This window comes from Paralichthys olivaceus, chromosome 1 (assembly GCF_024713975.1).
Source record: "Paralichthys olivaceus isolate ysfri-2021 chromosome 1, ASM2471397v2, whole genome shotgun sequence".
Classification (NCBI taxonomy): domain Eukaryota; kingdom Metazoa; phylum Chordata; class Actinopteri; order Pleuronectiformes; family Paralichthyidae; genus Paralichthys; species Paralichthys olivaceus.
Genome location: NC_091093.1, coordinates 2,793,259 through 2,806,607, shown reverse-complemented (window position 1 = coordinate 2,806,607; position 13,349 = coordinate 2,793,259). Strand labels below are relative to the sequence as shown.

General features: G+C 40.3%; 3 protein-coding genes across 6 annotated transcripts in view; 1 reads left to right on the top strand and 2 right to left on the bottom strand.

Moving 5' to 3' along the window:
- The window catches only part of il16 (interleukin 16), a 48,308-nt gene extending 45,951 nt beyond the window's left edge, over positions 1–2,357 (top strand). For both annotated transcript variants that reach the window (XM_020080153.2, XM_069526178.1), the window contains exon 26: positions 597–2,357. In XM_020080153.2, coding sequence (XP_019935712.2) covers positions 597–769 — 173 coding nt within the window. In that variant the 3' untranslated portion in view covers positions 770–2,357. The remainder of the gene's footprint in view (positions 1–596) is intronic.
- A 67-nt stretch (positions 2,358–2,424) lies between these two features.
- Positions 2,425–11,760, bottom strand: stard5 (StAR related lipid transfer domain containing 5). Its single transcript, XM_020080154.2, has 6 exons — positions 11,029–11,760; positions 9,364–9,413; positions 8,986–9,118; positions 8,393–8,510; positions 6,263–6,356; positions 2,425–6,113 (listed from the first exon to the last, which is right to left on the bottom strand). The coding sequence occupies exons 1-6, from the start codon at positions 11,116–11,118 to the stop codon at positions 5,963–5,965; spliced, it is 636 nt and encodes a 211-aa protein (XP_019935713.2). The 5' UTR covers positions 11,119–11,760; the 3' UTR covers positions 2,425–5,962.
- Positions 11,761–12,053: 293 nt separating this feature from the next.
- The window catches only part of LOC109624887 (transmembrane channel-like protein 3), a 48,952-nt gene continuing 47,656 nt past the window's right edge, over positions 12,054–13,349 (bottom strand). For 2 of the 3 annotated variants that reach the window (XM_069525942.1, XM_020079808.2), the window contains exon 22: positions 12,054–13,188. In XM_069525942.1, the coding sequence (XP_069382043.1) occupies positions 12,189–13,188 (1,000 nt within the window). In that variant the 3' untranslated portion in view covers positions 12,054–12,188. The remainder of the gene's footprint in view (positions 13,189–13,349) is intronic. The other variant, XM_069525896.1, reaches the window with a different exon arrangement.

The window sequence follows — 13,349 nt, the reverse complement described above, 5'->3', positions numbered from 1 at the left end:
TATTTTAAAGGCTCAGTGGATGGGATTTAGTGCCATTTAGTGATGAATTTTCAGATTGTACCAAACTGAATAAGCCTCTGTTTCCAACAGTATAGGAAAGCCCATGGTGGCCCCAGGTAACATTCAAATTAGAAAAGGTCCTCTATAGAGCCAGTGTTTGGTTTGTCCATTCTGGGCTGCTGTAGAAACATGGCAGAGAAACATTGGAAGATGTGAAGGGCTCATTCTAATGCAGCAAACACAACTTATTGTCTGAGTTCTAATACTTACATTCTTTGAACTGATGAAAACAGACTATTGGACCTTTAAAACATTAAACAACTCCTGATAAGTTCAAAAGTATATGATTTTATTTATTCATCACCATGAACCAAATAACTTTAAAAGTTCTTCCATTTATTAACATAAAGTTAAAAAAAATAACTGAACTGAGGTGAAAAACTGTAATTGAGCCTGTATTGAGTACTTTTTTATTGTGGAGCCAGATAAACAAATATGAAAAAAAGCAGCACTGAAACTCAGACAACGTATTGAGACCATTAATGGTAATATTGCAAAAGAAACCAGAGAGCTGAAAATGTCTGTGTGTGTGTTAGGTGGAGCTGCGGAGCAGAGTGGTCTGCAGTGTGGAGATGAGCTGCTACAGGTGCAGGGAGTCAGTCTGCAGGACATGGCAAGGTTTGAGGCCTGGAACATGATCAAGGCTTTACCCGAGGGACCAATCACATTGGTCATCAGGAGACGAGAGCAACAAGGACCGACAGAATGAGACACACTGTGGCTGCTGCTCGCAAAGGAAAAAGAAGAGAACTTGGGACAAACCAATGTTGGCCTTCGAACAAACTCCTAAAAATCAGGTGTGGTCCAACTTCAACATGTTGGTTCACAATTTATTTCAGTTTTTCACATTTTGGCAAGATAAGTGTATTAAGAATTGTTTTAACCTTCAGTAGAAAAAATGATTCAGTGATAGTTTAGAGCCTGGCCAGTGTCATGCTCGCAAGTTAATAAATGATGTGCAAATTAAAATGATTTATTGTGGTGCTTAAATCACTGAATGAAACCACAAGCTAAGGCATTGTGTTTCTCAAATCTGACACAAGACTCCATGAAATGGTGAATGTGTAACTACTTGATTGCACTCTGTGCTGGTCAGTAGTATTACTGAAAAAAACATCCAATGTCACATCACAACTGCACAACAGCAGCACTGTCAGGACTAAGGAAACAAATGTGATGATAACACACAATATCAATATGAAGGAATCCCTTTACAGATCCCAAACACAGCTGGTAGCCTGCAGTCATGACTCCGGATGCTCCTCAGTAACAACACTCAAGTGAACATAACAAACATCAACTTCAGTTCCACTGCTGCAGCAACGTGACACTGTGTAATTGAAAGATTTGATTATATATGAGCCTGGATTTAGTGCAGCTTTCAGACAGAGTTCCCCTGTTGACATGTTTGATGCTATTAATGCTATGTTCTGCATCATGTGAACAAGTGAAGTCATTCCAGAGCATAATACTTTTTTATTATTGATTTATTTTTACTCCACAAATGAAAGAGTGTAAAGTGCTCATTGTTCATGCTCACAAAATGCTGACGAGTCTTTTCTTAAAATACAGTATGGTACATTATATCAGCCAGAATTGTGACAGGAAGAGGCAGTTTTATCTGCTCTGTCCATCACAGTATAAAACAACAAGCTTCAAATCAGGCCCCACGAGCTTCCTCCGTCACCAGCTGCTTCCCAATTCTGACTGAAAACCACCAAATAGTTCTGTCTGATTAGGAGAGAACAAGACACAGCCCATTAAAATGAGTCTGTGCTGCTGTTGTACTGATGACAATTGATAGGCCATTTATTAGGTGTCATCACAATGATTTGATTGATTCAATCGCCTCTGTGCCTTATGAATGTATTTAAGATCCACAATAAAAGTAAGTGCACAACAATAACACTGATGCTGTGAGCAAGTGTTCAAGGGGTTGAGAGTGCAGAGCAAGGACTTTGACAAATGTCCATTATTGACACCAGTATTTTATTGAAAACAGTTTCTTTACTCAGCAATGGTAAAAACTATTTTTCTGTAAATTATAACTGGTGTGCATGCAGCCTTTCTCCATGCTTAAATTGTCCCATTGTTCATTCAGGATTAATTCACAAATATGATGCCTTAGAATGTGTACGTATGCAAGCCTTAAGAAAAAAAATAAATAAATCACAATTTACAAAAGTGATATTTATAGAATGAGTCATATCTGCCATACCAATTTAAATAGGAACTTGTATAAACTTCTGCGCAATGTTTCCTTTTCTGTTTGTATATTAAATGGTTTCACAACTGTATGAATCGTTATAACGTCTTCTGTTATACACTGCACACAAAGAAGACAAACAGGAATGGACAACAAGATGCTTCTATTGATCATTTTAATGCTGGTGAAATACAAAATTAAATGGGTAGAGAACAGTACAAGGTGAACAGCTGCATGTTAAGACAATGATGAGTAGCAGTAGGCTCATGTGACATGGTAGACAAATGTCTGCACAGGTTGTTGGACCACAAGTTACCAGGACAATGTAAGAAAACTTTGGTATTGGTGTCTGAATCTCAAGCACTGAACATTAAAAGTACTCTGGGTATCAGTCTAATACTTTAAATATGGCTAACCGCCACAGTGTACATGTTATTAGTCCAAAATGTCTGTATGGAGACAAAGCAAGTTCATCACCAAAGTCAGCAAATGTAAATCAAACCTGAATCACAGGCAATCATATATTTATATATATTTATATATATTAGAAAAGGTAGAGATCTGTACATCTCTTAACCCGAAATGTTCAAGTCCACCCAACTCCATCAGAAGATCCCATGAAGAGGGATATCATTAGATGTCATTATGAAGACGGTGTGATCAAATACAGATCACATGTTCATTTCTGATGGTGGAGATGTGGTCAAGAAGTCAAAGGTGATTCCTTGTTGATTTACACCGTTTCCCTTCCATTTGTATTCTTCATGTAACTGTTTAACCTCTTAGACAATGTTACGCTTAAATAAAGTCCCGTTTAAACAATACACACATGAAAATGCCTTTAGATCCACATGCAAGCAACATATCAAGCACAGATGATTTTGTAAATGGAATACGCGGTCTGTCATTAAGATTACTGGCTACAAGGCAAGATGAAGAAGACAATAAAGGTGAGCAGGTAAAGGAGAACACGTTTTTTCAATGATTTTTTGATATAAACCAACAATAGCTAAATGTACATGTATTTTCATACACTTGAGAAAGTTGGTAAACTAACAGATCACTGTACAAATCAAACCTTCCCCACAACTCTGAAAACTCATTTCAAATCAAGGCATTTCCTATTGCTGATCATGTTGAAGCAATCAATTTAATCCCTAAGTTATGATTTAAGAAACAATAAGAAGAGGGGTGAAAGGAAGGCGCCACACAGCATCTTTCAAATAACAAAAGTTTTCAGCATTTTCTCATTTCATCCACCACAGTGAGCTTCAGTGATGAAGATTAAAATGATACAGTACAGTTTCTTTTTCCAAATACCTGAAAAGTACTATGGCAGTTGTGGAAAAACTTAGTTTGCATTTAATATTTCTGTAAATATTCAAACGTCAGGTAGCATTTTTATGATAGCAACTTAGATTTTAGATAATAAATATAGACATGTTTTTAAAGTCTTTCTTCAAGTGTTGTATGCTATGATGTTTGTGTGCAGGTATGTCTTTCCCCGTCTAACCTGAAAATGAGCCTTTATTTTAAAAGACCACATGACATAGATAAAGCCAATGGTTATTATTAGTATTGTCTTTATTGTGCTCGTCTCATACGTCTTGAGTAAAAATTAAAAACTGGTCAGACATGCCCTGAGCTGGACAAGGGGACAAAACACTCCATGACAATGCCTGCTTCAAGTTCATTTCCTATTTCACCACACAGAAGCCTCATTAACTGCAATGTGTAGACAGAGAGGTAGGATTATGACAAAACTATACCCTGGAAATAGGCCAGTATTATACAGCATATCTCATGTGGATCACTGTGTATCTTTATCCAAAAACATCCAAAATGCTTTCATGGTTCTAACATTGTGTGATACAGTGAGGTAACATTTATTTGAAGGTTAACTGGATAATAAGTGTCAGTGTGTATTTTGTCATTTAGGATCAGCATTGAAAATAATAGGATTTCACGTGAGTTCTAAAACATTTGCAAGGTCGGCAGGTTTATTTTAAATGTGTCAGTCAGTTGGGTTTCAAGTCCTCACGCTTAAAGTAGCCACTCAAGAAGAGTGTTGTATTGTGTCGTGTTAACAGATTCAACCTGGTTTCTTCTCTCACAACGCTGTTTAATAGTTCAAGCTTTGCTGTAGTAGCCTGAAAAAAACAGTTTTTAAACTAAAAGTGGTGATGCAATGTGATAACACTTCATCAAATCTGAATAGAGTTCTTGCTTTTGTACATACTGTAACTAAACTTCGGAGATTCTACAGTACCTCAAGGGCTCAGGACCACATCTGTTCCTTTACTAGTCTAGAATAAAGTTTCATTTTGCTCGTTTCATTTCCGTGAAAAAATTCTACCGCTTAACATGTTGTGTTAGTGGAACACGATTCAGTCACATTTCTTACTTGTTCCATTGACTTGACAACTCACCCATAGTTTCAGAAAGCTGCAAATGTGATGAACTGAGAATGGATTTAAAAGGTGGCTACCAGAACCAATCTTTTTTTAAAGGACAATAGTGTGGGGTAGTGCTTTGAATGAGAGGATCATTAGAAAGTACAAAATGACAATAAAAGAGTTGTTTCACTCCATGTTACCACTAGTTGAACTCCCTACAAACACACTAACATTAAAAATATAAAACTGTGTGTGCATTTCAGTGTCTTTCACACTTTACAATGTCACCTTTTCACTATCCCTAGTATAGATTTATAGTGTTACTTTTGTAAAGAGTCTTGACCCTTGATCTCGATCAAAATTCCACATTAGAAACATTTCATCTTAAAAAAGAACATAGCTGAAGTGAACCATGTCAAAATGTTCCATCTTGGGTCATTGTATTTTACACATTTTCACCTTAACACTTTTATCTCACAGCACCTTCACATATGTGACTGTAGCGCAAAAGCATGAATCATCGGTTGACAACCATTCTCATGGTGAGGTTTCGAGAAGCTGGCTCAGATGTCCTGACATGATGAAACTAAAACTGCATGAGGCCTGAATGTGGTGAAAAGGAAAGGGGAAATGTACAACAGAAACCAACGTCATGAAAAAGGGGCAAGGCTCTTTTCGGCTTAGTAGAGAAACATTTAACGTGAACTATTCCCAATCAAAACATCCAGCCACCTACACCATCTCTCCTGTGCTTTAGTGGAGCTGATTACAAAGGCAGACAGTTTCTACAGTAGGTGAGTGGAGATGAGCAAAACTATGACAATTCAAGTACACAAACAACTATATGAGGTATGAGGCAGTACTGCAATCTGATACCCGCACAGGGTAAATAAGGTACATGCAACATGCATTTTTACTGCACCTTTAGCACATGTACCGATATAATTTTACAAACTATTTTCATTCTGTAAAATAGGACCAAGTAAATTTATCCCACAGCTAGGAAGGTAAAGGGAATTTAAATTTTTTTCAAATGGAAGCCCTGATCATTTTTGCCATTTTTCAGTGTAAACTGCTTTCAAAATAGGGTTTTGACTGTTGAAGATTTAGAGGATTTCTCCTGCAGAGACAGGAATATACATGAAGGTACATGATTCATAGCACGTGGGTTATAGCTATTGGGTTCAGTGGTCTGAGTGTGCTGACTGCTGTAGAGTTTGGAAGGTTTAAACTGGAATGGACTTTGGCCTGACCAGTGGGGAGGCCTCAAGTTTGAAGGTAGATCTCTGAACGCTTCATGTCAAAGGTCCTTGAGGGATTTCACAGCCTTGCTCAGGTTGCTGTAGAACTCAGACATGCTGGAGGGGAAGAACGAGTCGACCACGGAGCGAGGGAGGAGGCCACCCAGGTCGGTCTGGAAGAAACTGAACACTTGGGTTTTGTTGGGCTCTCTGGAGACAGATTGGAACAAACACACAAAGAGAAAAATATAATAAAAAAAAAAAAGAGAAGCACTTTGTACTTAATATGTGTGTGTGTGTGTGTGTGTGTGTGTGTGTGTGTGTGTGTGTGTGAGAGAGAGTGTGTTAAGTGTACGCACCCTGAGATTGGGATACAGATGCAACCACAAGGATGGTTGAATCCTCTCACAAAGCCAGACTGGGGAGCACAGCTCGGGTGAGTCACATTGGTGGCTGTTTGAAAACACACATCGCAATTAAAGCAACCCTTTGCCTCCTGGGAAACACCAATTGTTTTTATCACCGAGTTAGGCGAGATGATTGATATCACTGTCATGTGTCAGTATAAAACTACAACTGCCGTCTCTTACAGGCACATTTTTCCTGATATTTTTTTGCTCAACAAGTTATTTGCTGACAGGAGGGAATACAGTCCACTGGGGCGATAAACACAGATTACCATACAGCACTTTACCACCAGGAGTAAACTGTGACGAGTGTTTACAGCAGACATTTTGGCATTCATCTTTGGCTGCTCTTTTGAATCCGTTTGGGTCACCTGTGACTTTGTTCCCGACTGAGAAAGGCAGTACTTCCATTTTAGTGGCCAAATAATACAGTTTGCTGTTTGAGCTTCAAACAAGGAGGTCATGTGGAAAAAGGGAACTTCTTCCAAAACCCTCTTTCCTCTGTTTAGGATTTATACATTTAGCCAAAGATTGTATAATTAATCCTGAATAATTGCTGCTCCTTATTAATTTAACCATCATCTTTTATGGGAAACAAATATTCATATATTATTACTCTCTAAAGGACCCAGAGATTAAGTATATTGTGATTTGGTGAAATACAGATAAAAATAAATTTAAGTACAGCATGGACATTTGTAATCACCTTATTGGTAGTAACTGTGTATTACTGCCTTGTTCAGACTGCCCTGTTATGTTAATAGGACTAATTCATGCACTATTCAGTGTTACATTTTTAAGGTTTGGACTCCAAATAAAAATCCCTGCTTGGTCTGTAAGTTGTTTCCTTAATGTCATCCGAATATATCAGAGGTTGATATTAGTTGTTCCAGAAGCTTAAAACCCAGATTATTCAGCATTTACATCCTGAATGCTTAAGAACCACAAATGATCCTCAGTGATTGTTTCCCATCTAAATATCTATCATTTCCTAATGTTATTCATTTGAGTTTTTCTTTATTCTTACATTTGAATTTTGTGTAACTCCATCTTGATCTTTTATCTTTATAGAAAAAAAGGATGACGAGAAATCTCATCATTATCAGTGGAACTAATGGCTAGACTTGCAGATGTTAGAACAAGGTTGTAATAAACCAGAAATGTACAGTCGTTAAAATTAGTCTTTAACCTGCAGCATTAGTTTTGCAATCTACCTATAAAACCAAAGTTTACTAGGTAACATTGCCCCTGATAACACTTGCAGCAAACTGACAACCAGAGCACTGTGGGACATAGGACAAACTATATGTCTTTATTATGCTTATTATATCTGTATACAACACTTCCGTCAGAGCCAGTCACATTTTGGCCCTCGGGTGCCAGGGGTACTTGTATAAGTTATGAGTTGACCACAGCAGGTTATGGTAATATTCTTACTGATTTATAAAAGTGAATCCTAATTTGCAGCTGTTGTAAAATGACGTATCCTTTAATGTGAAATTATTAAAGATAATTATCCATTTTGAAAAAAAATGTATGAGGAAGTAACATCAGAATAATTCTTCAAATAAAAGTTCCTTCACTGTATGTATGTTCAGACTTTAAAACGCTGATCAGGAAGCCCAGGCTGTGGTTTTTTTTGCTATCTGCTGAGTTACCAGGACACTTCATGTGTATGTGACATAATGGTGGAACATGCTACTGCTTACTGTTTGAACCTGTCTTTACCTGTGTTAAAATGGTGGTTGTAAATACTGTCTTTTCAGTAATCTCTGACCTTTAGTCCTGCAAACAGAAGGCCCATGGTTCCAAGCCCAAAAATAAGTAACAACCTTTCGATTGTTTAGGAAACAAACATTTCAAACGGCTCCTGCAGTGGACATCCAGGTTAAAATGATCTGTTTGTTTCTTGACTAATTTTCTTTCCCTAAGATATATTTGATTGAAGTCATATCTGCACAAGCATAAAACACTAAATATGAGAAAAAACTGGAAATGTGTTAATGTGTAGTCTGTTCAGAGCTGTAGTGTAGAAAAACACAAGCAAGCAAGAAGACAAGACAAGAATTGGTCATTACGCACCATTGGATGAAATGGTGCCATCTTCGTATTGCTTGATTAAAATAACATCTACGAAGTCTCGTGGAGCTATGATGCCCATAGCTGCTGAGGGTGTGACTGTCCGGCAGATGGAGGTGTCCTGTGCAAGAGTGGGAGACAAGGGAATGCACTCAAAGACTGAGCTGAACAAACCAAAATCAAAAATGGACATCACCCCAGGTATCAAATGTATGAGTTTAAAGCTGCACTGTGTTACTGAGATTAAAGTAGATCACACGTGATGTAACTTATCAAATTGAGTAGATTGGGAAACACAAGCAGAGACAAGAAAAAGTTAGATACAATATAAAATAGTTTTTTGATATAAAGTGACCTGGATTTCTTGCCATTAGCAAAATGTGTTTGTTTGGCCACATCACATTTTTTGTAGGTACTCCAGAACATGTGCAGCCATATGAAGCCACCAATATGTTAAGGTCACCTAGCACAGCTTTAAAATAATCCAGACCATCTGTGATGGAAATCAAAAGACGACTATGTGGAATGAGAGCTGGCTTAACTGATTCAGAATGGTGGTGACATAACATCCTTTCATCAGAAATGAGTTAACTCACCTCTGAGATTTGTTCCAGAAGCTCAAACCTTTTGACGTTGTTGTCCCATTTAACTCGGAGCCCATTGGGTACTGGCTTCAGGCACTCCCACACTTTCTCCAGGCTGCCGCTGACAATCCCCTCCCCCTTGTAACTGACATGGAGGTCACACGACAGGACACAGTCAGCAAAGTTGATTATTAAAGCATGACTCTGCTGTAAATTAGATTCAAACTTCCTCACACAGGCTAAAGATTTAACTCCTGCAAACAGATAAACAGTTCTGGTCGACTTTTAGCTCACAACTTATTCATGGAAGAAACAAATACTGATGCAGAAAATCAAAGTCTCATTTTACTGGCATATACTAATGAGAAAGACAAAGTTAAGGTTACTCACACATTCCCAGGGAACTCTGATGAGGGGCGCCAAGACACCACCACGTCATTCTGCAAAAGAGAACGGTGCTTTGTCAGTGTGCAACATTTACCTTTGTATGAAACAGCCCTGGTACGTGATGTTTCCTCTGATAAGCTGCATATCTCAAAACAAACAGTGGCTGACTGATGTCCAGCATCGTTACCACTAGTCAGCCCTTAATGGCACTTACCTGTAGCCAATTGAATGTGTTTATTCAGTCTGTGTTGACGTGTGGCTGAATGAGACATGAAATTAGGACATTTTAATCTCTGAATATTTAGAATGACAAACTTAACACTCAGCGACCACTTTATTAGGAACTAAAACTGGGTATAGTACCTCCCTGTGCTTTGAATTTCACCTAATGCTAGAAACTGTCCTCTGAGAACCTGCATCATGTTACTTTACATTCCATTCCATTTCATTCAGCACACGCTTTTAACCAAAGCGACTTCCAATTAGTATATTCAACGTCTATGCCATTCTTGTCCAAGGACACCTCAGCATGGGCTGGGATTTGAGCCACCGACCTTCTGGTTGGAGGATGGCCACTCTTCCCCTTTCCATTAATTTATTCACGTTCATGAAACCACTTGGAGACTTTAACTTTGGGACATGGAGCAGTATCCGGCTGGAAGTGGTTATTAGAAGATGGTAAACTGTGGCTGTAAAGGTATGAACGTGTTCAGAAACAATACTCCGATAAACTGTGACACTTATATCAAGTTTGATCGTTTACCAACATCATCACACCACCAGCAACACTATGCACTGCTGAAACAAGGCAGGTTGTCTCTATTGATTCATGCTGTTGACTTCAGGTTGTGACTCTAAGACTCATTAGACCAAGCTACGTCTTTCAATCTTCAACTGTCCAGTGTTGGCGTGTCTGAGTCTGGTCTCTGCTGTTGTAGAACCGTCAGTCTCACTGTTCAACATGTTGTTCATCCTGAGATGCTTCTCTGCTCACCACACTTGTTAAAAGACATTATCTGAGTTACTGTAACTTTTCTGTCACCTCCAATCAGTCTGATCTTTATCTTCTGACCGCTCTCATCCACATGATTGGATAATAGCATGGATAAGCAGGTGCTCTGTGAAAGCATTTTTTAACATTTTAATTCACAGTAAACGTGACATTTTGAGCAGTTAACTGTGCTAAATGTTCTCTATTTATAGAAAGCTTTTCTAGTCTTGATGACCACCAAGATAGAGTCATAACACAAATCTAAATCAATGTATTCAGTATAGTAGTAGGACCCTCACAAAAACTACTGACTTGGTGAAAGATGTATTTTACGCTCGTGTGTGAGAACATGTTTTGCTCTAATTCCAAAAATAGTATTTTAGAAAAGTTTCTATTTTGAAGTGGTCCACCCTCGAGTCAGAGTGTTGATGGCTGAATGAAGTGGAGAGCTGCAGGGTTGTTGGTGTGTGCTTGGTGTGATCTGTGGAGCTGGACCCACTGAAGTAAGACCTGGTTTGGGAACAGCCTGTAACGTCATGTCGGCTGCCTGTGTAACATCACAACACGCCATCCCCACAGCAGCTTCCTATTGGTTCTCTGTGCCCCTGATCATCACGCACCAGGCAAGTGGATTGAAATGGTTGACTTTACATCAGACAATAGCAGCGGACACTTACAGACTTCTTACACACTTTCCACCCGGACTCGTCCTTCTTGTAGCTCATCAAGCAGTCCGCCGTCGCCCTCGCCTTCTCTTTATAATCCATAGTAGCGGGTGGGAGTCGCTAACTCGCCTCGAGAGACTAGCCCGGCGTCGAAGCGGCCGGAATGAGCGGTCGTGATACGGGCTGTCGGTCCTCGGGTCAGGCGAACACCTCCGCCGCTGAGCCGTCCCTCGCCTCCAGGTCAGACAGCTCGAACCCGGTCAGGTGAGCTGTGGAGCGCCGCTGCACAGCTCGCGTTAGCCCAAAAAAAATCAATGAATGAGACGCGCTGTGGAAACACGCATCGTTGACCCACGAGCAGCTAGCGACGTAAACGTACGTGGATTTAAAAAAAAAAAAACCAACGGTACGATCGGTGACGAATGGAGCCGTCCTGAGACTTGGCGCAGAGCCGCCGTGCGGACGATTAAACCCGGAGTATCTGGAAGAATTCCCTGAAATCTGAGAACGCGAGTCGTCAAATATCCAGAAAAAAACCACTTCCGGTTACAACTTTCAAAACAAGACGAGTACCCACGGTCACACGCGTTCTTGGACACGTATCATGCACTTGTGGGACCATTCTGTTATATTTTCAATAGCGCCCGACTGTTCGAGCAGATATTGTACAAACAAATCCGAGCAAACCCGAAACTGAACGAAGCCACAGGTTTCACGCGTTTTATGTTGAAGGTTAAGGCGGCCGACTCTTTCCTGTAATCTGGCTGGCTTCACGCACCTGCGCCTGGTAACCTCGCTTGTTGCAGCAGAGCATGCTGGGACTTGTAGTGGTCACTTCACTGCAGGTGTTCATTCACTGTACAAGACGATCAGTGAGTTTCCATAGAGAGCGTTTTATTGTGAAAGCACGGAAAGGAAGTGTGGCGACCAGTATATATATATATATATATATATATATATATATATATATATATATATATATATATATATATATGTTACATAATCAGCTGTTTCAAAATGATACAAGACCACATTCATAGGAGTAAGAAACCACATTTATAATGCTGTCTGTGCTTTAAATGCAGTGCATCAACACATCGTAACATGTATTTTATAATACATCTGATATTTGGAAAAACATTTTAACAGGACACATCATTTTAGCAAAGATGTCATACATTGGAGCAGACCAGGTCGTTTGACTCAGTGACATTTACATCAAAACTGGTCTTGGACTTCTTTTTGGCCAGCTTTCCCTGCCTGGCGTCAGATTTGAGATAGCGCTCCTTGTTGTGGATGACCTGTATGTACTGGTCAGTGCTGCTGTTCTGCTGGTCACTGCTGGAGGCCAGGGAGGCTGAGTCTGACTCAGTCAGAGGGGTCTCCAGCTTCGGCCTGGTCTTGGGCTTCATGTGAGATTCCGTGTGCCTGGTCCTGGCTGGGGACGGACAGTGTCTTCCTGGGGAATGGATGTGACGCCTGGTTCGCACAAGAAGGTGGTCTGCTCCTTTCACATTGGCCGGGGGCCGTGAATGTGACTCTATATCTCTCCAGTCTATTTCTCCTCCATCTTCCTCCTCTTCATCCTCTTCTTGTGCTCCATATCTTCCTCGAGCTGCGTGGCTGTCTTTAGCCATGGATACGTGGCTTTCCACACGGTCACCGACGTAGAAGTGCGCAGGCTGGTGGAGGTCAGAGAGGGAATGGGGCCGATGAGCCTTCCCCAGTGACATTCTTCTCCTGCTTTTTCCTTCCTCCTCCTCCTCTTCCTCTTCACTCAGATGCTGCTGTGATGGGTGGGCCCGGTGAGGATGTAGTTGATGGTGAGTTGTGCGGGGCACGTAGCGTTTGATGTTGCGTGGGTACAGCTCCAGGATCTCTGCAGGCTCCTCCATGAGGTAATGGCGAGGGATCCGAGTGGCTGAGCGCAGCAGCTTCTTCCTGGGCTCGTGCTCATTGACAATCACGTAGCGAGTATGACCGCGGCGTCCTGCATAACTCTGTGCAGTGATAAACCCAGCAGCCTCGACAGGATGTATTGAGCGTACCGTCTTCCTGTACAGGGGGTCAGAGTGGATGTTGTCAGAATACTGAGCTGGGGGATTGTACACCATGTGATGGTAGGACTTGGACCTACAGGATCCACTAGGGCCACTAAGAAATGGTGGGGGCCTGTTTTGAGAAAGGACAACATATAAGAATCAGTTTATATGCGTAACATTATGTATTGACATTGTTTGCATAGCATAATAATAAATCAATAATAAAGCATGAACTGATTTGAAATGTCTGCACTGCATCGGCACATACAATCTTATAATCTTGACAAACTT